At 38.0% G+C, this 24,325-nt stretch overlaps 1 protein-coding gene across 9 annotated transcripts in view; it reads right to left on the bottom strand.

The window, feature by feature from the left end:
- Nucleotides 1-24,325, bottom strand: part of PIAS2 (protein inhibitor of activated STAT 2) — a 109,370-nt gene that overhangs the window by 54,376 nt on the left and 30,669 nt on the right. For all 9 annotated transcript variants that reach the window (XM_070452605.1, XM_070452603.1, XM_070452604.1 and 6 more), the window contains 4 exons: nt 21,104-21,578; nt 14,830-14,914; nt 3,706-3,756; nt 3,493-3,583 (listed from right to left, as the gene is read on the bottom strand). In XM_070452605.1, coding sequence (XP_070308706.1) covers nt 3,493-3,583; nt 3,706-3,756; nt 14,830-14,914; nt 21,104-21,575 — 699 coding nt within the window. In that variant the 5' untranslated portion in view covers nt 21,576-21,578. The remainder of the gene's footprint in view (nt 1-3,492; nt 3,584-3,705; nt 3,757-14,829; nt 14,915-21,103; nt 21,579-24,325) is intronic.

The raw sequence follows: 24,325 nt of genomic DNA, 5'->3' as shown, positions 1-24,325 counted from the left end.
GGGATTACCAAAAAAAAAAAAAAAAAGAAAAAAAAGGTTTGCTTGTTTTAAACCTTTCCATAAACAATTTGACCACATCAACATTTGGTTACTCCGAAATCAAGAATTCTCTCTTTTATCAATTTTTAGAGCAATGAGTTGATGCAACCTCCAATGGTTTATTTTAGCATAATTATGAACTCACTTATGTTTGAAAATTTTGAGTCTATTTAAGTATTATATTTTAGATGCCAATATTATCCCATCTTAGGCCAAGGAAATCTCTTCACACTGGAGCATGTGTGTGTTCGTTTTAACAAAAGAAAATACTGATTCTACTTTACACCAGATTTACTGTGAGGCAGACCATCAGCATAATTAATATATTCAGGGAAAAAATTATGTATCAGGAAAAAGAAATCCACAAACTCAGAAAGAGAATACGTTAAGATGATGGCACTGGTACTGACATGTCTCCCACTGCAATGAGAGGAAACAGGAGATTTTTGCCGGCTGCACTGCAGCACACATCCTCTCCATTCTTTGGAATCTCTACAAGAAACACTCCTCCACGCCAACCCCCCCACACACCCCCAACCTCACAGCTCCACAGGTTTACATCCATTTCTCAAAATCTGTCTAAAAGGAAAAATAATTTAGCCTTTCAAAACTCTCCAGGCAAAGAGGGTCTTTTTTTTCCCCTCTCTCTTACCCTCAAAAACAAAATTTCCTCATTGGGTGGTCAGTCTGTACAATGGCAGCATTTGGGTCAAAGATGGAGGTACGGGGAATGTTCCTGGAAGCCGTTTCACTTGTGTCTGCCCTCACTGCACATGTCATTCTACAAGCCCTGCTATGAGCTGCTTACTGTCATCCCTGTTATCAATAGACTGGAAAATCAATGGATAAAAGTATCTTTTAAATGTTAAAGTCATCATCTTGATCTGGGTAAAAAAAACCACATAAACTGCTTTCATCACTATTTGACCCTTATTATCCAGGGACACACTGCTATTGTCAAGGGAACACCATTTTCCATTCAGTTCACTCTCTGTTCAGGCAGTAGAGTTTCCAACCATTATGGATCCATGACTGCATACTGCAATAAGGTCATACAGACAGGGACTTGTTCCAGGACACAAACTCAAATTTATTCAGAGCCCTAATGGGAAATCCCATGACTGTCAAAGCTCATTCCTCCTAGATCTGTTGTGTAATAAACCAGGATCATGGGCAAAGACCACATGTCAAACTTCTCTGTGGCCTGCTGATGCTTCTCACAATTGGAATAAAGTCCCTGAAGATTTCCATGGTGGTAAAGAGCTCAATTCTTCTCCTAAAGTGGCAGTATACTCACCTGATTCTCATAAACATGCCAGTCAATGCCCATATTACATTACCCCAATCTATATCCCAATATTGGGATATTACAATATCTCAATCGTGGATCAAGGGAAGGTCTCAATAGTTCTCCAGCAGTTCTATGTACCTTTATGTCCGCTGTCCCACAGGAATTCACAAGGCTAAAGATGAAGAATGTGTCTGGGAAAGGTTGGCATCTGATCTTTGGGACCACCCTATTAGTGTCAGGCAAGCTCCCCCTTGCCCCCACCACCTCTCCATTGCCTTCTGTTTCTGCAATCTGTTTTGACATCCTTTGTCCTATGTTCCATTTCTTCATCTCCCTCACAAGTGCCCCTGGAGCTACCCTGGCTCCAGAGGTGAGTGTGGGACTCACCACATAGTAGTCAGTATGTTCACCAACATCCCTAGTCTAAGTATTCAAGGGTTGGTTAGTGTTTTTGGAGAGAGACCAGCAGTGATGAGCAACAGTGTCCCAGAGAACGTGCTCAACTACCTAAGTTTTCTCTCTCATCAGTCCTGAAAGAGTGACAAATTCAGAGCTATCCACAGTGGTGCTGTAGATCTTAAAGATAGAATTATTATACCAAAGCATGCCACTGACTGGTCCCCTTGGAATATTTTGTGGAACATGTGTGTACAGTTCTGTAACCATCGTATTTTCGGCAGCAATACCAGAGTTTAAGTACAGCCTCACATATTTCAGAGACACAACTCCCCAAAACTAGCACAATCATATAATACTGGACAGATCTTCCAGGTGGGTCTATAGACACCAAGAAGATTATCATAGTCAGATATTTCTTTAAGGAGAGTGACAGAGTTAAACAGCAATAAAAGTCAAAGGTCAAAAGAAATCTTAGCCCATCCAAGACAAAGAAAATTGGAAATGAAAAGCCATGGAAAATGTGCTATCATTCCAAAATCTTAGGTTTCCTCTGCCACACATCTGGCCACCCAGTGGCATCCTTTAGTTCCAATTAAGCCTTCTTCTTCCCCTGGTTTAGATCTTTATATGATTCATCCAGATAAAAGACAGCTCCTGAGATCCCTGTTGCTTACAGCCAGAAACCCAAGATGCAAAATGTTCCCCCTGGGTTTTGAACATGCAAAAGCCCATGTAAATCATATAAATCCACAGGCTATATACGACAGAAATGAGACTCCGGACAACCAATAAGTCAGATCTTCAAGTACAGGGGTCGGCCTTGGCCACAGGCCATTGTCACTTTGGGGTTCAACTACAATCACCTGGCCCTGGTAGAGCTGAGAATTCTAGACTTTGTTGTCTGGCTTGCTCAGCTGCTCACAGCTGTTGCTCATATTACTTATTTCAGAGCCAAATCTTGCACTCAGCAGGAATGCTAAACAGTCACCTCATCTCCATGTCAAATGGTGCCTGCTTTGCTGAATATGGCAGCTTAGCATCATGGGAGAATCACTGTTCTCACAGCACTTCTTCAGTTAAGATACATAACCACTCTGAAAAACAGGCCATGCACTACTATTGAGATTACAGCTTTACTGCCACACAGCTGTAGCAAATTTGAAGTTTAGTTCAAACCTCAGCGGAGCCAGATACATACTCCTGTTCAACAATTGTTATTTTAAGATTTGACATCTATCAGGTCAGAAACAGGCTATACAGACAGAGACAGAGAGGGGGAGAGAGAGAGTCTCTCCCTCTCTCTCAACAGGCTGTCAATCAAACCCCACTGCATCCATCTCTCAAGGGTGTGCACCATCAAGGCCCAAGCTTGGAATCCTCAATCAGCATGTCCAGTTGTCCTCAGCAGCCTCTAACTTTCACCATCTCATCCAAGGCCCAGGGCCAGCTCATTCAGACGTCCACTGCAACATGCTGCCCTAATGTCCTTCCCTACAGGTCCTGGCCTGCTGCTATGCCTTTTAAAATCATCTTAAGAATCTCTCACAGCTTCCTTACTTCCTGGCACAAGATGCTTCAAGCGCATCTTTTCCATCTCCCCCAGACCTGGAATCTGCCACTTCTGCAAGGAGCCATGAATCTAATGGAAAACAGTATTTAATGCTGGGACTGTTCACTGGCACTAAGCAGTCATGATTTTTAAGCCTTGTTAGTATTTATAATAAACTCACAAGCAAAAGCCTGGTGTATAAAAATCAACTTACAGGCAAAGGAAACAGCTTCCCATTTACTTTTATACACAGACTATTGGGATAGTTATCTTCTTGAGGGCAACTTGTTTCTGCCAGGCAAAGTCTGCGTTAAAGAAAAAAAAAACAAAACTCTTAAATATTGTACTCAAATTTACACTTTACAAATTCAGGACTATATGCACATAGTTAGCAAGTATAAAAGTAACAGAAGAATTTCAAACTCACCTCAGCTGAACTTGTACTGTATAATCTCTCCTACCACCTGGCAAAAAATCCCTGGTGGAAAGAGAAGAACAAATGGGTTAGGAAAACACAACTAGAATTCACAGAGATATCCTCAACAGAAAAAAGAAAAGCATTACTGGTATTTTTATTTGTAGTCCTTAAAAAATGAACATTAGCCTAAACAATGGCAGAAAGTTTAATCAAAACAAAACACTGTGGTGATAGTCCTCATATGCCTAACATTTAGTCTTGACTTTACAGCAATTTTAAAGTATTTTCAATTCATGGGAACTTTCACAATACAATTTTTATCAATAGACAACAGATTTGGTTAACATGAAAAGGAGCACATTAGGTTCTAAGACTGATGAATTAATTTGCTCACAGTGGTTTTGAACCCTTTGCTGAGTATTCCAGTCACTTGCAAGCTTTTTTTAAATATAAAGGCCCACTCATCAGGTATCCTTATTGGCTCTGAAGCACAGTCAGAGCATCAACAGTCTTCACAACTGCTCAGGGGATTCTAATATAAGAACGAGGATAAATAACTGGCATCCAGAGTCTCAGGCCCTCTATACCACAGCAACTTCCTAACTATGCACCCAATTAAGGACACAGAATCTCTGAGAATTTCTAGACAAGAACCTAACAGAGTCCCATATAAAATATCTCTGACACTGAAACTCCTAAACCCTTGCCATCAAAATGGAGTCCACAGTGAAGCAGCACTCTAACTACCTGGGAGCACCCTAGTTAGAAATGCAGAATCTCAGGTCCCACACCTCAGCCCTACAGAATTAGAATCTGAATTTCAACAAGATTCCCAAAGCGGTATGTATTCGCTTTACAGTTTAAGAAATCTTGCCCTCAGCCATTGTCATAAATCTTGGACTGTATCAAAGAGAAGGTCATTAGAGCTAAGTCCTGTCGAGAGGACATACCGCCCTCCACCTTGCTCCCACGGGGCTAGCCTTCTTACTGCTTCCAGTTCTCTATGTTCCCCGGGAGACAGTAAAGCACAGGAATGACCAGCTTGAGTCCTACAGTTCCAAACTGCGGGACCTTGGGCAAATGACTCAACCCTTCTGTGCTTGGCTATACCTGTTAAAGATGGAAAATAACTGTACCTACTTCATGAAGTTGTGGTGACAAACGTGTTAATACATGTGAAGTGCCTGGATATAAGGAGTGCTCAACGCGTGTGAGCAGCTGGCTGCTATTATTAACTCTGCTTCTCCTGCCAGTAGTAATCCACATCTCTCAAATGTCTATTCACAATATCCTAGACAATACTGACCTCTTGTGAGCAACTCGTATCATTCTGCTCATTAAAATCAAACAACACTGCAAAGTCTGGGTGCTGGAGCATCAAAGATAAATAAAACATGATATTTGCTTTCAAAAGTCACATATGCTAGTAGGTAACAAATATATACAACTAAAATAATATGGTATTACAGTATACTATGTAAACTAAGTATTACAGAAAAGAGGGAAATTCTATTTTCTCTTGAAAGTTCAAGGCAATTTCCATAATTAGTCTGAACAAATTAGAAAAGAATTTGGACAGCTGTGGTTCTATTTACACTTAAGAGAAACATACTTCCATCAGTAACAGCAGCTTCACTAGTGATGTGATACTCAACAAAAGGAAAGCATGGCAAATGCTTGTTAGGTTGGGAACACAATTTTTAAAAGACTAACCTAGAAAGACAGATGGGAGAATGTTTATAAAGGATTTTGGATAGTTCAGTAAGGATTCATGCTTCATTCCAGTAAGGAAGATTAACATAAACTGGGAAATACAATGTGTTATATATCTTCACAAATATGACATGTAACGACTAAGCATCTTCTGACATTTTCTGACAGCAACTGCTCTAGGAACTTTCACATGTTGAATTCATTCATTAGATATAAAGGTGTTTACTACATGCCAGACACTATATGACAGGCCTTGAGAATATAAAAATGAGTAAGTGATGTTGGTTTCATTAAGAAGTTTGTAAATTCAAGCAGTCAAATAAATGTTTAATAGAAAATAAGTTCATGAAAGTAGTACAGTGAGAGACAAAGGATATATTTGGGGGAAAATGGAAAGGCATCATAGAAAAGGTAAGACTTGAACTGGCCCTTAAAACGTGATTCAGGCCTGCCAAGCAGAGTGAGGAGGAAGAGGATACGCAAAGACAGAGGCTGGGAAAGCCTACAGGCTGCTAGAGAAGTGACGGAAGATGAGATGATTTAAAAAAACATGAATGAGTATATCCTGCCGAGGCCACTTCTCCCAAGTCGAGAAACAAAACTAACCTACCACAAACACAAAAATACAAGTAGCAATTCAGGCCAAATGAGCAGCAGAGAAACATTTTCCACATGAAGGAGCTAGATAAAACTTCAGAAAAAAACTGCAGAGATTGGCAAATCTACCCAAGAAAGAGTCTGGAGTAATGATCTTAAGATGATCTAAGAACTTGGGAGAAGTTAATTTCTGCACAAAGTGAAAAGTTTGAAGTTTTAAGAGTTAGGAAATATAAAGAACAACCAGAGATGAAGAATATAAAAACTGAAATGAAAAATACATTAGAAGGAATCAACAACAGATTAAGTGATAGAAAAGAATGGATCAGTGAGCTGAAAGAAAGTAGTGGAAATCACTGCTGCAGAACAAAAAAAAAAAGAATGAAAAGAAATGAGGACAGTTTAAGAGAACTCTAGGCCATCAAATGCACTAATAATTCACAGGGGCCCCCAGAAGGAGGAGACAGAAAGGGCCTGGGAACATATTTGAAGACATAACAGCTGAATATTTTCCTAACATGGAAAAGGAAGCAAAAATAAACAAATGGGACCTCATCAAATGTAAAGGCTTTTGCACAGCAAAGGAAACCATCTACAAAACAAAAAGACACTCCATGGAATCGCAGAAAAGATTTGCAGGTAATGTATCTGATAAGGGATCAACATCCAACATATATAAATAGCTCATATGACATCAAGAAAATAAACAATCCAATTAACAGAACTGAATAGCCATTTTCCCCAAAACAGAAATGCAAGTGACCAACAGGCACATGAAAAGATGCTCAACATCGTCAATCATCAGAGAAATGCACACCAACACTACGAGTTACCACCTCACATGGTTCAGAATGGCCACAATCAGAGAGCACACAAATGATACATGCTGGAGAGGGTACGGAGGAAAAGGAACCCTCCTGCACTGCTGGTGGGAATGCAACTCGTGCAACCACTATGAGAACACCATGGAAGTTCCTTAAAAATCAGAGGTGCCGTATGATCCAGCAATTCCACCCTCAAGTATATATCCAGAAGAGACAAAAGCTGTAATTCAAAAAAACACATGCACCCCAATATTCACAGCATCAACAGTAAGACATGGAAATAAGCTAAGTGTCCATTAACAGGTGAATGGATAAAAAATACACACACACACAATAGAATATTAGTCTATAATAATATAATGCCATTATTATATTATTATATAAAATAAGAATAAAATAATGCCATTTACAGCAACACTGAGTGGACCAAGTAAAGAAACATTTACTTCTAAGTGAAGTAAATTAGAAAGACAAATATCACTTATATGTGGAATCTAAAAAGTGATATAAATGAACCTGTTTACAAAACAGAAAACAGAGACATAGGAAAAGAAAAACTTATGGTTACCAAAAGGGAAAGGGAGCTAGGGGAAAGGATAAATCACGAGTATGGGATTAAATAGACCACCATATATATAAAATAGATAAACAACAAAGATTTAAAGTATAGCACAAGGAACTATACTCAGTATCTTATAACACCCTACAATGGAAAAGAATCTGAAAAAGATATCTATATATCTGAGTCACTTAGCTGCACACTTGAAACACAACACTGTAAATCAACTATACTCCAACTTGAAAAATTAAAAACGAAGGTGAGCAGAGTAGGTGTGGCAGAGAACTGTCAAGCAATGGAGTGCGGACCTCAGACGGTATCACTAAGGTCTTCCCTGTTAGCTCAGATGGTACAGAATCTGCCTGCATGCAGCAGACCTGGGTTTGACTGCTGGGACGGGAAGATTCCCTGGAGAAAGAAGTGGCTGCCCACTCCAGTGCTCTTGCCTGGAGAATTCCAGGGACAGAAGAGCCTGGTGGGCTACAGTCCATGGGGTCACAGAGTCAGACACGACTGAGCGACTATTTAACACACTTTTACACAGGTTTTTAAGCACACGGAAGAAAAAACTGAATGGGCTTTAGAAAGATCAGCTGCTCACCTGGGAGAGTTAGGAGATCATTATACTTGTATAGGCAGAAAATGAATGCTTGAAAGTTATTTAAACATAAATATCACAGAATATGACATTTAGGGATAAAAACTAACAGGACTAAATGACTGACTGGATATGAGGAGGTAGGATAAGGAGCAGGGAACACCAAGCATGGTGGCCAGGTTTCAGAATGGTGCAACTGGACAGACAGTGATGCTACGCACCAGGATCAACAGAGGCAGAGCAGCCGGTTATGGCGTTCAGCCACCAATCACTGAGTGAGGTGATTACTTCTTCAACTTTACATGCTAGGTAAATTAAGATACAGTGGGCTTTAGTAACCTACCCAGGGGTATATAGACTTAAGTGGTTAAGCCAGAATTCACATTTCAATCAGTATGAACTCTAAAGACCATGCTAGCTTCCGAAGGGTAGAGTTGCTTCAAGTTTTAAATCCTGAAAGACACACAAAAGAAGGATGAACAGAGTAGCAAACTGCAAGGACCTGGCAGATGAAATGTGGGATAATATAAAGAGGCCTCTCTTCAGGCAGATCCCACACCATTAACGGAACAGGCAACAGGAGGAAACAAACTAAGCAAAAACCTCTTTGAAGCCAGCTAATTTAAGAAAGAAAAGAAAAAAGCACATTCATGGATACTATCACAGAGCAGCGAGGAGAGAATCACACCTTGATTTTGGGAACATGCAAGAAATGGCACGATGAGATACTGAGACAGCATGATTGCAGAAACAGTGGCACCCAATGGAAGGGGCAGTGTACAGCCAGAAACAGAGCTGAAGTCCCTGATCAATCTTCACAAGAGGTAACAGAAAAAAAACAACCCAAACCTGAATGTTTTCAAGCCTCTGGTTTAGACCTTATCGCCATTATAGGCAAAGGGGAGGGGATGGATGCAGTTTTCAAATTTGCTGCAAACTGGAAACGCCTGGGGAGCTTTAAAAACTACTGCTGTTGGGTTCTATTTTCAAAGAGATTCAAATTTAATTGGTATGAAATAAATCTGGGTATCTGGAATCTTAAAAGCTCCCCAGTTGATTCTAATACACAACGAAATTTGAGAACCATAGGGATAGAAGTTATATGATACCATAAGAAGCATAATTATTCAAATCCAGAATGTGTAATATGCTAACAGAGTCAAATAAACCACTCTTTTTCAAATTAAGTGGTAGAAAGTACAATAAGGGTAGAATCAGAGCTCCTCAGAGAATTTATCCTTCCCACAACTGGGGCTTGTGTCACTTCAGTCGTGTCCGACTCTGTGCGACCCTGTCCCTGGGATTCTCCAGGCAAGAACACTGGAGTGGGCTGCCATTTCCTTCTCCAATGCATAAAAGTGAAAAGTGAAAGTGAAGTCGCTCAGTCATGTCTGACTCTTCACGACCCTACGGACTGTAGCCTACCAGGCTCCTCCGTCCATGGGATTTTTCAGGCAAGAGTACTGGAGTGGGGTGCCACTGCCTTCTCCCAAGATTCATAAGTGAATGCTAAATTGGTGGCAAAAAGTTGAAGATAAACAGAATATGTGCTTAATCTCAAAATATCTCCCCCAGATATTTATTAAAGGGAAAAAAAAAAAAAACCCAGCAACTTCACAGTGCAGAAATCTGGTGAACAGTACCTTACTCAAGTGATCAAAATTAACATGACCAAATATAGTATGCATCACTATTATGAATCCCCTGTTACAATACACTGAGAAGGGCATATATTAGTAACTCTTGCCAAAAATGCATAACCTGAATCTAATCATGAAAAGACACCAGATAAAACCAAACCAAGAAATATTCTACAAAATTTCTGACCAGACTCAACAGAAGTATCAAAAGTTATGAAACATGAGGGAAAATCTAAGAAACCATCACAGATTGAAAGACATCAGTGATACATCTATTCTATGTGATTTGGGATTCTGGAATGAACCCGGGAATAGAGATTAATTAGCAGAAAAACTGATAAAATCTGAATAAGGTCTATAGTTAACAGTATTGCACCAAGGTTAATTTCTTGGTTTTGATAACTTCCACTTATAACTATGAAACATGTTAATATTAAGGGAACTCGATGAAGAGTATTTTCTACTACTTTCACAACTCTTCTATAAACCTATAATTAGCTTAAAGTAAAAAGTTTTTTAATTGTGTGAGACATAAAAATCAAAATAATACACAGGCCATATTTCAATACTGAAAACAACCCTGAAAATCTGAATACAGATTAGACATTGTTTAATGTGAATCATTTTTAGTGTAATTATGTTAAAAATTAATAAGAGATGTATCTTGAAGTATTTTTGGGTGAAACTACATGATGTCTGAGATGGGTTTTAAAATATTTCAGGAAAAAAAGTTGAGGAGTGGTCACATACAGATTCCAAAATGTTGATAATTATTAAAGCCAGGTAATGAGTACCAAGCTATTACTCCCACTTCTCAGGAAATTTTTTTTTACTATTTGATTAGCCAACTCTGTAAAGGTTGGAGCTTGCAGGGACAACATGGGTGTCTTTTGTCTTTTTTGTTGGGAGGATCACTAATAGCCTATTACAGTTAGTATTTTTAAAATTTTTTTGCGGGTAAATATTCCTAAGGTAAGATTTATCATGTTAACCATCTTAAAGTGTATAGTTTTGTGGCTTTAAGTACATTTATACTATACCATCACTACCATCCATCCCAGAGACATCCATGATTAAAAATTTTTATTGAAATTAATTAGTCATTCATTTTTGACTAATTAATAACATTCACATAGTTCAAACTTCAAAAAGAGACTAAAAAAGATATAAAGTGAAAAAATTCCCTCAACTTGGACCACGGCCACCTGATTCCCCCCTCCAGAGGCAACTTACCACATTTGTCCAGACATATGCTGTAGACTTAAGCAAGTTACACACACGCCTTTTTAAGACAGTGTGTGTGCTCAGTCACTCAGTCGTGTCTGACTCCTTGCGACCCCATGGACTGCAGCCCACCAGGCTCCTCTGTCCATGGGGTTCTCCACACAAGAATATGGAGTGGGTTCCCATTTCCTCCTCCGGGGATCTTCCCCACCCAGGAACCGAACTGAGGTAGGGCTGCCCTGGGGCCTCGGACGGTAAAATCGTCTGCCTGCAATGCTGGAGACCCTGGTTGGATCTCTGGGTTGGGACGATCCCCTGGAGAAGAAAATGGCAGCCCACTCCAGTATTCTGGCCTGGAAAGTTCCATGGATGGAGGATCCATGGGATCGCAAACAGTCGGACATGACTGAGCGACTTCACTTTCATTTTCCTGCACTGCAGGCGGATTCTTTACCAGCTGAGCAACCAGGGAGGCCCTTTTTAAGGCTAACTAATAGTACATATTATTCAAATTCCATGCTTTGATTTGTTCACTTAAAAATGTATCTGGAAACCTAGTGATTAAATAATCTCCCTCCATCAAAGGCTATCTCCTCCATCTATAAATCAGCTCTTATTTGTCATTACTGCATTGGTGTTTTCCATGTGACACCCTGTAATGCCAACAATCATTTTATGTATATAAGCCAGTTCATTAACTAGATTGCAACTTGCGGAAAGGAGACATACCATATAATATAATGCTTTGTAGCTAATGAATCCTTAGTAAATGTTCTCAAACAAGGGATCATCAGTGAATAACAAACAATACTAAATAATAATGATGTGGCTTGGGATATAAAATATAACTTTTAATTTACCCCATTCATTTCTCAGTTGGTTTATTAGTACTCCCAAGTTTGAAAGTACTTCCAATATAAAAATTTCCTGCAATCTCTTGCCACCAGTGAACATATACATTCATTTTACTTCTTTGATAATTTCCTTCTCTGAATTTTCCAAAACCCCTATTATTTGGATATTGGGTCTTTTGGACTAATCCTTAGTACTGTCCCCTTTTTTCTCTTTTACTGTTCAATGTTTGGTCTTTTTCCCTTCTGGGGAGCTCAAATTTTACCAAGTCAAGGTATAAAATTATTCTGAGGCTTTGTTGAGAGCAGTGATGTGATCAGTGAAAGAATCTAAAGTTGTATCCCATACTATTCCACCGGACATTGTGTTCATCTTCAAGATGTTAGGGTGTTTAAGAGAAATCCATAAATTCTGATCCGTTTTAGGAGATTGAGAAGGCACATTAACATAAGAAAGACTGAAAAGTCTGACTTGAAGAACTTTTGAAACTACCTTGAATATAGAATTTCCAAAACTTAACTGCAGGACTTTTATTTTTTAAAAACTTGTATTAACATCTCACAGAAGATAAGTGTTCTAAAGAAGAGCTGAAAGGATGCAAAAAGATCTCTCATTTGCTCAATTCTGGGTTCCAAATTTTAACTCTACAATTCCAGAATATCATTTAAATCTTTTTAAAGTCTTATAAATAACGTATTAACACCAAAGATGACTATTTAATTGGAAAAGTATATAGTACAGATTTCCTTTTCTTTCCTGTTTTTAGTTCATTGCTCTTAATAAAGGTGTTTAAGTTTATCCTATTTTTTGAAATGGCAAAGCTCAGAGTACTTTTCATAATTGTTTTCAGATTTCTGCTAACTTTTTTGGCCCAGGTAACCACATACCTCAGAATGGTCCTCTAGTTTATGTTCTTATCCCAGAAAAATTATTAATGTCCACATTTACTATAAAAAAGCATCTGGGTGATGAACTTTATGTCATTCTATCTTTAGGGCTGTTAACACAATTCTTTTTTATGTTGCTATATTTGGAATTAAATTTTCATTAAAAAAAAAATTACTGCCAGAAGTGACAAAAAGTAATTCAAAGGGGTTTTATTCAAAAATTAAAATGTTTTTCTAATTGTTGTTCAGTCATTCAGTCATGTCCAACTCTTTGTGACCCCATGGACAGCAGCACACCAGACTTCCCTGTCCTTCACCATCTCCCAGAGTTTGCTCAAATTCATGTTCACTAAGTTGGTGATGCCATCCAACCATCTCATCCTCTGTTGTCCCCTTCTCCTCCTACCTTCAATCTTTCCCAGCATCAGGGTCTTTTCCAATGTATCGGCTCTTCGCATCAAGTCGCCAAAGTATTGGAGCTTCAGCTTCAGCATCAGTCCTTCCTTCCTTCCAATGAATATTCCGGGCTGATTCCCTTTAGCATGGACTGGTTGGATCTCCTTGCAGTCCAAGGGACTCTCAAGAGTCTTCTTCATGACCACAGTTTGAAAGCATCAATTCTTTGGTGCTCAGCCTATTTTATTGTCCAGCTCCAACATATGTACATAACTACTGGAAAAACCATACCTTTGACTAGACAGACCTTTGTCAGCAAAATAATGTTTCTGCATTTTAATATGCTGTCTAGGTTTGTCACTGCTTTTCTTCCAAGGAGCAAGCAACTTTTAATTTCATGGCTGCAGTCACCATCTGCAGTGATTTTGGAGCCCCCCAAAATAAAGTCTGTCACTGTTTCCATTGTTTCCCCATCTGTTTGCCATGAAGTGATGGGACCACATGCCATGATCTTCATTTTCTGAATGCTGAGTTTTAAGCCAGCTTTTTCACTCTCCTCTTTCACTTTCATCAAGAGGCTCTTTAATTCCTCTACACTTTCTGCCATAAGGGTGGTGTCATCTGCATATCTGAGGTTACTGATATTTCTCCTGGCAATCTTGATTCCAGCTTGTGCTTCATCCAGCCTGAAATTTCACATGATGTATGCATATAAGTTAAATAACCAGGGTGACTATATACAGCCTTGTCATATTCCTTTCCCAATTTGGAACAAATCTGTTGTCCCATGTCTGGTTCTAACTGTTGCTTCTTGAGCTGCATACAGGTTTCTCCGGAGGCAGGTAAGGTGGCCTGGTATCCCCATCTCTTTTAATGATTTTCCACAGTTTGTTGTGATCTCACATTCAAAAACTTTAGTGTAGTCAATGAAGCAGATGTTTTTCCAGAATTCGCCTGCTTTTTCCATGATCCAACGAATGTTGGCAATTTGATCTTTGGTTCCTTTGCTTTTTGTAAATCCAGCTTGTACATCTGGAAGTTCTGGTTTCATATACTGCTGAAGCCTTACTTGAAGGATGTTGAGTATGTGAAATGAGTGCAACTGTGCAGCAGTTTGAACATTCTTTGGCATTGCCCTTCTTTGGGACTGGAATAAAAACTGACTTTTTTCAATTCTGTGGCTACTTCTGAGTTTTTCAAATTTGCTGGCATACTGAGTGTGGCACTTTAACAGCATCACCTTTTAGGATTTGAAATAGCTCACTGGAATTTCATCACCTCCACTAGCTTTGTTAGTAGTGATGTTTCCGAAGGCCCACTTGACTTCACACTCCAAGATGTCTGGTTCCAGAGTATTTATTAAATATCTGCCTAACCTAAGTCAAAGTATACTATGCTTACTTAAAGAGAAATGGCTCAATTGTTATGGACGGAACTGTGTCCCCCCAAAATTCATATGCTGAAGTCCTAACTCCCAAAGTGACTGTGAAGTCGGGGCTTTAAAGAGGTCATTAAGGTTAAATGAGGTTCCAAGGGTGGAGCCTTAACCCACCAGGACTACTGTCCTCATAAGAAGAGGAAGACACACCAGGAGTACACAGGCACACAGAGGAAAGGCCATGGGAAAAGGCCACAGCAAGAAGGCAGCCACCTGCAACGCAAGCCAAGGAGAGAGGCCTCAGAAGAAATGAAACCTGTCAATTACTTTTGGACTTCAAGTCCCCTGAAATGTGAGAAGAAAAATTTCTGTTGTTTAAGCCATCCCATCTGTGGTACTCTACTATAGCAGGCAGAGCAGACTAAGACACCAACATCCAGAAAACACATTCCAAACTCCTCTTACCTGGATATGCATATCTCTCTAACTTGCTGAGGTGTCAGAGCAAAAATAAAAAACTTCTCTTGAAACCGCTGAATACTGCTTTGAACTGGGGAGGAAAAAAAAGAAAGGTAGTATTCCAATAACAAATTCAATAATAGAAAAACCTACAATAACCAGGCACTTCTGATAAAGACTCTGCCAAATTTTGAAATTTTTATTGTTAAAATACACCAAAATAAAGTACTGAGTTACATGCACCTTGGAATCATGAAAGTAAGGTCACTCTAAAGCAGGTTCAACTTTAAACATTTACCATTCTTTATTGTAATATTCTAATCAAAATATAACACAACCCTTCAAAATTATTACATTTCATCCTTGACTACAGTATCTTCCAATGAAAAGTCTGGGGAAGTAAAAAAAAAACTCTCCCCAGGAGAACTCTAGTCAAGACTCAGGAGTTTTTGTTTGTTTTGTTTCTTTCTTTGTTGTGTTTTGCTTTCAACACTTTGTACTCAATTACATACACAGAGCATTCATTTAAGAGAAAATTTAAAACTCTGAAACTTCTAAGTTGGGAGAGTTATTAAGACATAAATAATTTTCAGCATACAGAAGATTATATAGTTAAAAAAGATTATCTAATGAAGTCATTCTTCAGAAGTGCATTTTTAAAAATTGACATGTATTTTCTTCACAAAGAACTTTTCATAGTTTTACACTGACCCATTATTCAATTTTGTTCTAGTACTCATTTAAGCAATGAATGCCTTCAATGAACACTTGACTGAATACACATCTAAATTCCAATAATCAATCAGTTACAATTATCACTAAAGATTGCTTTATGAGAACATTTTAAAATAATCCTCCTATGCACACACCAAAATTTTTCAAATTTTATGAGATTTAAACAGAATAGAGCAAATTTGAATCACCTAAATTTTATCTTTACAAAAAGTCATATTAATTATCATCAGTGATATTTAATACTAAAATACTTTTCACTCTATAAATACATCAGCTACAAAGATCATTTGGGGAGGGCAGAGTGCTGAGTATTCATGCTTCCTGTAAAACAGTGGTTTTAATTCAGAATTGAGTGAGGAGACTTGTTACCAATTGTTCAATCACAGAAATCACTCTTTTCCTTCTCTTTAGTCCTCCATCTTCACCCCTGTAACCAGTGCCTCATTAGGTTCTGTTGTTTTGATTTGCTTTTTTAATTTTCTTATCAACTGCCTCCTATTTTCACTACCACCGTCCTCCCCAAAACCTAGAATCACTTTGTACAAGTGAAGGGGCAGCCCTGCCTCCCTGCTGAACAGAAATGCAGAGCTGGTCATCCTTCATAAAACCTCTTCATCATCGTTCCCCTGCTGAAAAATGCTAAGAGCACCTTATCTCTGAATGAACCACGTTCACAGTGCCTTATTTATAAGGACACCTCCATGACAATGTCGTTCCTAGCAAACCTACAACTGCAATGTCTCCCTAAGTCCTGCTCTAGTCAAAGCAGTTTCTTCACTATCAGGTCTCAGAACTGTGCCATTTTTATTTCTACTCCTTTGACTACTCCGATCTCTCTTTTCTTGATGTCTACTCTCCCATAAACTTCACCGATTCAGAGCAGGCACATTCATCCTTCAAAGCTCCCTCAAGTCACCACTCTTACTCCAAGAAGTCTTGATTAACTTTCCCAAGCAGTCTAGATTAACTTTCCCATTCATTAGACCAATACAATACTTAAGCTTTAGGTTCACAAATTATAGGGTTTCATCATACAAGCATATAAACTGCTTGCTACTTTCCCGTCACCTTAACATTCTCTCCAATTAAATGGTAAAATTCCTAAAGCCCACGCCATACTTCTGACTTCTCTACAATTAGGCTACATAACCATATCCAAATAAACCCTCATTACGCCCTTGTTATGAGATTATATTTTAATGGCTTTACATTAATGCGCATATCACTGTTATTGTTGTTGTTTAGTTGCCAAGTTGTGTCCAACTGTTTTGCAACCTCTTGAACTGTAGTCTATCAGGCTTCTCTGCCATAGGATTTCCCAAGCAAGAATACTAGAGTGGGTTTTCATTCCCTTCGCCGGGGTATTGTCCAGATCCAGGGATCAAACCAACGGCTCCTGCCACGTCTCCTGCATTGTAGGCAGATTCTTTACCACTGAGCCATCAGGGAAGTTCATTAACTGTTAACTGTACCCAGAGGCTTAATGAGTATTTCCTAATATTCAGAAATTTAATACTATGGAAAGATACTGACCTTTATTACTCTGTCACCTACCAGATTACAAAGATTAAAAGACCAACAATACAATGCTAATAAGGTATAAGGAAAATAACACATTCATACATTATTGGAAGTAGAAACTGGTACAATGCTTTTGAAGCAACTGCCAAACTTCTCTACAAAAGCTGAATATCAAAATAGTACATAATCACACCCCCTGACCCAACAAATTCACATCAAGGCATTTACCCTTTGTGAATATGCAGTGCGAGTATTCAGAAACATATGCAAAAATGCTCACAACAGCAATGGCTGTAAGACTGCAAGAATAGTGCCCCAAGACATGTTATACACGAAAATAAATAACAACTGAAAACGTACATCAACAGAACACTGGTTCAGCTGTGGTACATCTACAGGATAACAGACCTACCATCATCTACAGATGCATCATTTATTTCTAATAGATACAGTTAAGACTGTCACAGCACAGAACTCCAGAAGGTGCTTTTCACTGTCGATTCAAGTAGAATAATGCCCTTGTCCCTCCACAGAAAAGTGGCACAGTGGCTCTGTGGTAAGAAAGGGCATTTTTAACAAAGAAAAGTGAGAATTTTTTTAAATGAGAAAGAAGATGACATAATATGCCAGAGAAACAGTTAATTACTGATAATGACTCTAGCTGTGTAATAACTGTGGCTACGAGGGACTTTTCCTTTCTGTTATGCTTTCATGTCTGAAGTTATCAATTACTAGCATAAATTACTTTGGTAAACTGAAAAAGTGAAGAAACTTTAAGGAATCAAATACTCAATATTTTGAAGGTATTTCATAATATTAAACAGTTTGACACATCAACATGTAGATGCTTAAAAAGAGAATGAACTAAAAGAGCTAGTCACAGAAGAATATATACACAGTATACCACATATACATTTCAAAAGCAAGTTAACTGAACATTACTTTTTCTCACACATATATGGTAAAACAAGCAAGAGGAAACAGAAAATCCAGAACAGTGATTTAACTCAAAGAGGAAAAGGCAAGAAGGTTTCAAAGATACTGGCAATGTTCCTTTCCTAAAAAATGGGTAGTGGTTTCACAGGTTTTCATTCATAGATATTCTTTATAACAATGTCTTTAATGTATTCTTTTATAGACTGAATATACACAAATTTTTTTAACGAGAAAGGATTTCATCATCAAAAGAATAAAAAAAAAAAGAAGAAATAGAAAATAGGAAAAAAAACCAAAAGACAAAAATACTTCCAGTGAAAGCAAAAGCAAATGAGAATAGCTATCTAAGGGAGAGGAGAAATTTTATTAACTTGTTTTCAGATTAGGGGATAATTCATTTGTTACAGTAAAACCTCAGCTATAGGGAAATTCATATAGTATTATTGTATACACTCACACTTTCTAGATGCAATAGTCTATCATTTTAAATGCTAAAATAATTTTAATTTTAATAATACCAAATTGCAAAACTATATAATAAAATGTATCTTAAGTAAAATGTATATGTCATGACAGTTTTGTTTAGCATCTACAGATGTACCTTGCTGTAACAGCGAATCCCTCAATACTAAGAGGCTATTGGTTTCAATGTATGCTCCCAAGAGGTTTTATAACATTTTTTGACTTCTCGGTTGTTTTTTTTTTTTCCTATGAGGGCTCTTCCAGTCTTTCCCATGTTGTTAATTAATTCCTGCTCAACAATATGTTGATGGCTTATAAATCATTTAATCAACTATATATTAAATCAAGAATATGGATGTCAAGAATATGTGCTCTGAAATATGGTTTTGGATCTCTTTCAATTCATAACGCTTTCTACTTCTCATTTCCCAAATGTAAGTAGGTTTCTCCATAACAGTGTTCCAAATACACGGATTTACCCAAAATTTTTATTTTTACAAGTATTTTCAATATGATATAACCAAATCATTAAAACTTAAAAGCAATTCCTGAATGTCACTGCATTGCTTTAGACAGTATGATACTAGCCTTTTTTAGATCACTTTTATGAATCCAAGAATATATACATTAAGAAAATTGTTTTCTTTTCCTTCTTAGGGAAAGCAGGATAAGGAAATGTTTAAGCCTTGTTTTAAAACAAGAAATCAGTTTATAAAGTTTACAGAAACAATGATAAGCAGGACTCTTGAAAAATACATACATTGACAATTTTTTAACTCAGGAGCAAAAGATTATTTTCTAAGTCCCGAGGTTATATGTATCTCTTACATTCTAATGTAAACTATGAGCAAAAGGCAGGTTTTCTTCTTAATCACTCTTCAACACAAAATGCCTCCAGTACTATTAGCATTATTAAGTCACACAAGATACAAAAATTTTAGAAAATTTATAAAAAGCCTACTATCTTCCTTTAACCTTACTGAGGTTAATGAAAGAAAAACCCATGAAGAACATGGAAAAGTAACCAAATTCCTATTTCTGTTTCTGAACATAAGGAAAGCACGAAACGCGAAGCACTCCATGAAGCCTCTTCAGAGTTCGCTGCCTGGTGCCCCACGGATGCCAGGGGCAGAGAAGACACCTTGCTGCATCTTCTCTCCATCTCCAGCCGTCTTCCTTCCAGGCACTCAACCTTCCACTGGAACCAGGACCCCAGACGGCCTCTTCTTCTCAGTCCTGCCTTTAGCCATATTCCTGAGGAGTCCCTGGAGGCAGGGTCACCTACACACACTACTAATCTGAATCCTTCTCCAAACACAAAGAAATAATTTTATAGTGATTGCTAAGAAACATGTGAACGATACTACATATGCACTAATACAAATCAAAAACCATGAAAAAAGGAGAAATAAATTATGGAAACATTTTAACCACATAAACGAACCTGGTTAAAAAAGAAGTTAAAAATGAAAGTAAAACCATAAAAGAAACACAGTTATAGGTAATACACATTTTAGATGTTTGTTCCTGTTATTAATTTTAGAAATGAAAAATCTAAACAAGATAAAAGTTGGAAGAAAAACTGCAATGAGAGACAGTCTCTCACTTCGTGGAATTCACACTGGCACAGTTGTACTGGAAACTAACCTAGCACAATGTTATCAGGAGTCCTCACTCTATGATGCAATAATTCTGCTCACAGGACTGTACAAACAATAAAACATGAACAAATACAGAGTCCTTATTTCAGAATGAATGTAATGAAGAGATAAAATACATTATTCTACCTGCCTGGTTCAGCTGTGCTAAACAAAACAACATAAGGAGCCTACTACTATCAGGCCATACTGACCCCATTAACCTCAAAATTTCCTTCTAGCTCAACCAAGATGTACAAGTATAATCCTATACAAAATGAAAAAAGCATATTAATATATTTAAGAGTTTTCAAATGACTTGAAACAAAAAAAGTGTTTTTCCTAGGATGGACAGGAAAATGATCTCCCAGCCTAACTACGAAATGTCATTTCCCGAACAATTTATCAACAAATTCAAATACCTCTGTAAATAATTTCATTAGCCAGCAGCAAATTATGCCATTACAGCACAGAAGTCATCGATTGAGGCAAAAATTTGTTGGAGTCACATGTATCAATGTCTAACAATATAAAATTTACTACATTTTCTGCATAGTCACAGGTTATTAAACTAAAAGCTAAAAAATGTGGCAAACTCTGTCACTTTAGGAAAAATTTAAGTAAAAAAGATTTATTTCTTGAAAAAAAAGTTTTAAAAGCTATGTTGAACAGAAACTAAGTCTCTGTAAAAACAGCAAAAATATCAAAAGGCACAATCCCAGGCAATAAATACGATTTGTGTCTGTTCGTATACACACTGAAGCAATTTTTAGAGTTCTAAGCTGTAAAAAGGAAATTTGATCAACAAATTAAGTTTTATGCCAGATTTGTCATGGTTGCCCGTATTTCTTTTTACCTGTACATTTAAGCATTTGGCATTTTAATGCCTTGATTTTATAACATTAACAGCAATTCATTACTTAACAGTCGAAGCCCTCTTGCTTTATTTACTCTCTTGTCCAGAAGAAACGGATTTCTCTAACACTTACCTAAACTCGTGGGCTTGATGAGAACATCAAGGACATCGTAAAAGGGTAAGTTTTTTAACTGCACATCAGGATGGACAGGAGGGATTGGGGGAGACGGCTGCTGCATCTCAAACGTGGGTTTAGTATCTTGAAGCAGCACAGAACCAACAGGAGAGGACGGAGAGTGAGGTGTAACTGAAGTGGAAGGCAACGCGTGGATTCCAGCCACAGCCAAGTCAGGTTCTACAGGTGAGGAGCCACCATCCAAACTGAAGACCGGTGATTTGATTGCAGATAAATCAGAAAGGCCTTCGAGAGTCCGCGGGTATCGGCGTCTATACAATTCTCGGATTTTAATCTGAACCGCAGGGCTGCAGCCACTCTTCAATAAATGCAACGCCCTCATCAGGAGGTCATGCTTACGTCCACTTTTATTCCGTCCGGCAAAGCCTAGTAACACTTGTAGTTCAGAAACCCTAAAACTAGAAACCATATTCTAAAAGGAAAAAAAGAAGGATATAAGCCAACAGTCAGCCCCAAACATATAAAAACCCTATCTAAAATATACTGTAAAATCAGATTTTTCCAACATTCTGTTAATATCAACTGGCATGTGCTAGTAATCAGCATTTTCAGATATCACTTACAATTGTAAACTGTTTCTACCATCACCACCCTTCCCCGCAATCACATTCACATTATGGTTTTAATTATGTTTTGCTGTTCTCAGTTTTGGAAATCTATGGTCTGTTGGTTTCTGTTGACCACTTCACTGTCTGACTATGAAATCTATAACCAATGAAAACACTCCTTTTCACAGTGTACAATACACAGTGTAATGTTTATTACAGTATTATCACCAATTAAACAAAAAAATTTAAGTTTCTACAACAATGTACGTCTAAAGTTTCTGATGCTAAGCAGGAAAAATCTACAAAATCAAGACAGAACTATAATCCAAAATCCTATAAATTTTTCACCCCAACTCCAATATTAAGGGACAACAGGGTTTCCCTGGTGGCTCAAACAGTAAAGTGTCTGCCTGCAATGCGGGAGACCTGCGTTCGATCCCTGGGTTGGGAAGATCCCCTGAAGAAGGAAATGGCAACCCACTCCAGTACTCTTGCCTGGAAAATTCTGTGGATGGAGGAGCGTGGTAGGCTACAGTCCATGGTGTCGCAAAGAGTCGGACACGACTGAGTGACTTCACTTAATCACTGAGAAAATAAGGATTTTTTAAAAAAAATACTAAAGATAAAAATCACATCATCTTTATTCAGCAGTCGAACTCCTGAAATGACTGAAATTGTCATGTGTAAAACAAGAACTCTATGGTGTAAAATGAAGACTATAAATAGCTCTGTTCCACATTTCACCTTATTTATTCAACAAACCTAGTAAATTTTTCCTATCATTTACTGCGTCATAAACCCACCCACTTACGTCATTGTCAGTCAATTCTGAACTCAGAGGTAAACCACACTGGGGTCAGTTCCACCTGTGCCGTACAAGCATCATCTGCCCGGAAAGAGGAGTTAAGACCTGAGTTGTCCAAAAGCCCTTTCTGAAACCGACCAGCCCTCTTCCTCGGCAATGCACACTCTACAGCTGCCTGGGAGGCCTATTCAATCTGCTGAGTATGCAGTGGCCACACTACAGTTGGCAGTGATTCATAATAATGCCTCTGTTTTGCACTTTTAAGTGTCACTGATAACCCGAGAACAATTGCTAAAACTCTTCTTGGTATTTAAAACAGTTGTTAGGAATACTTGCCAGTTTTCCAAAATGCAAGTAAATTTAAATATATCAAAGTAATCTGAATGTATATGCTGTATCATAATTCTACTTCAAATACTCTGTCTCCAAATTTAAAATTGTACAAATCAGAGAATATTACGTTGTAATCCCAGCAAACACTTTATATTCTTGATCAGTACAATTCAATAGAAATAGATACCACATATATAATTCAAAACTATCTGGTGATCACATTAAAACACATTTTAAATTTACTTTGATCATATGCTTTATTTAATCCAATATATCAAAAGCATTATTTCAACATGTAAAAAGTGGTTGCAATTGAAACATAATTTATTTTTTTAAGTGTCAACAAGATCTTTTTTCATACAAAGTTTTCAATACCCAGTGTGATCTCACACTTGAGTACATCTCAGTTTGGACTAAGTGAGGGAGCTGAGGGAGCCACAGGTGGAGAGGAACAACCACCCTGGACAGTATGGATCTAAATCATACTCTAACAGCAACATATATCACAAGTACCATGATCATTATATTTTAATTTGCTTCACTTCCCCCATGGGTAAAAGGAAGATTTTATTTATCTTGCCCTACCCATATGCTTTGGCCACCTGATGCAAAGAAGCGACTCATTGGAAAAGACCCTGATGCTGGGAAAAATTGAAGGCAGAAGGAGAAGCGGTCGACAGAGGATGAGATGGTTGGATGGCATCACCAATGCGATGGACATGAGTTTGAGTAAGCTCTGGGAGTTGGTGATGGACAGGGAAGCCTGGCTGCTGCAGTCCATGGGGTCACACAAAGACTTGGACACGACTGAGCGACTGAACTGAACTCCTATGCTCAGGACAACAAAGATGGAAAACAAGAATTTCTGGCCTATCTCATGGCATACCAGTTAAGAGTCACAGTTTCAAGCATATAAAGACTATGACAGCTTTTCAGGAAGTTTCCTCCCAAGCAAGAAATGCCTCTTTCCCAAAGTCCTCAATCTTAAAAAATATATCAACTGAAATCTGCTTATACTACAGTAGCACAAACAGTAAATCTAACAACCAGCTCCGAACTAGTTGTTCGGAGAACACTAACAACAAAACCAATCAGCAATGACAGTCCTACAGATATAAGATCTCTGTGATTCTTTATAAAGAAATCAAGCTAGCTCAGAATTCATGGGGTCTCTCCTTACCCTTATTTTCAGGTAACTCTTCATTTTAAGGAAATTTGTTTTACAGAAATGATAAAACAGACCACAAGGCATTCTAAAGCTTGACTCTCAAAAAAGAATTCCTGGGAGGTCTCACAACACTCATTTTCAATGGGAACTTTATTTGGCAAAGAATGCTAATGTACTTGGTCTAACATCTATTGTAAATACACAAATGAAAATGAATAAAGAGATACAATGCAGAATTACAGTACTGTGAAGCAAAACAGACACCCCCAAGTTTGGAGAGGGGCAAGGAAACAACAACAGGAGGC

The sequence above is a fragment of the Odocoileus virginianus genome, chromosome 22, assembly GCF_023699985.2.
Source record: "Odocoileus virginianus isolate 20LAN1187 ecotype Illinois chromosome 22, Ovbor_1.2, whole genome shotgun sequence".
NCBI lineage: Eukaryota > Metazoa > Chordata > Mammalia > Artiodactyla > Cervidae > Odocoileus > Odocoileus virginianus.
The sequence above is the reverse complement of the archived record's forward strand: the minus strand, read 5'-3'. Positions and strand labels throughout refer to the sequence as shown.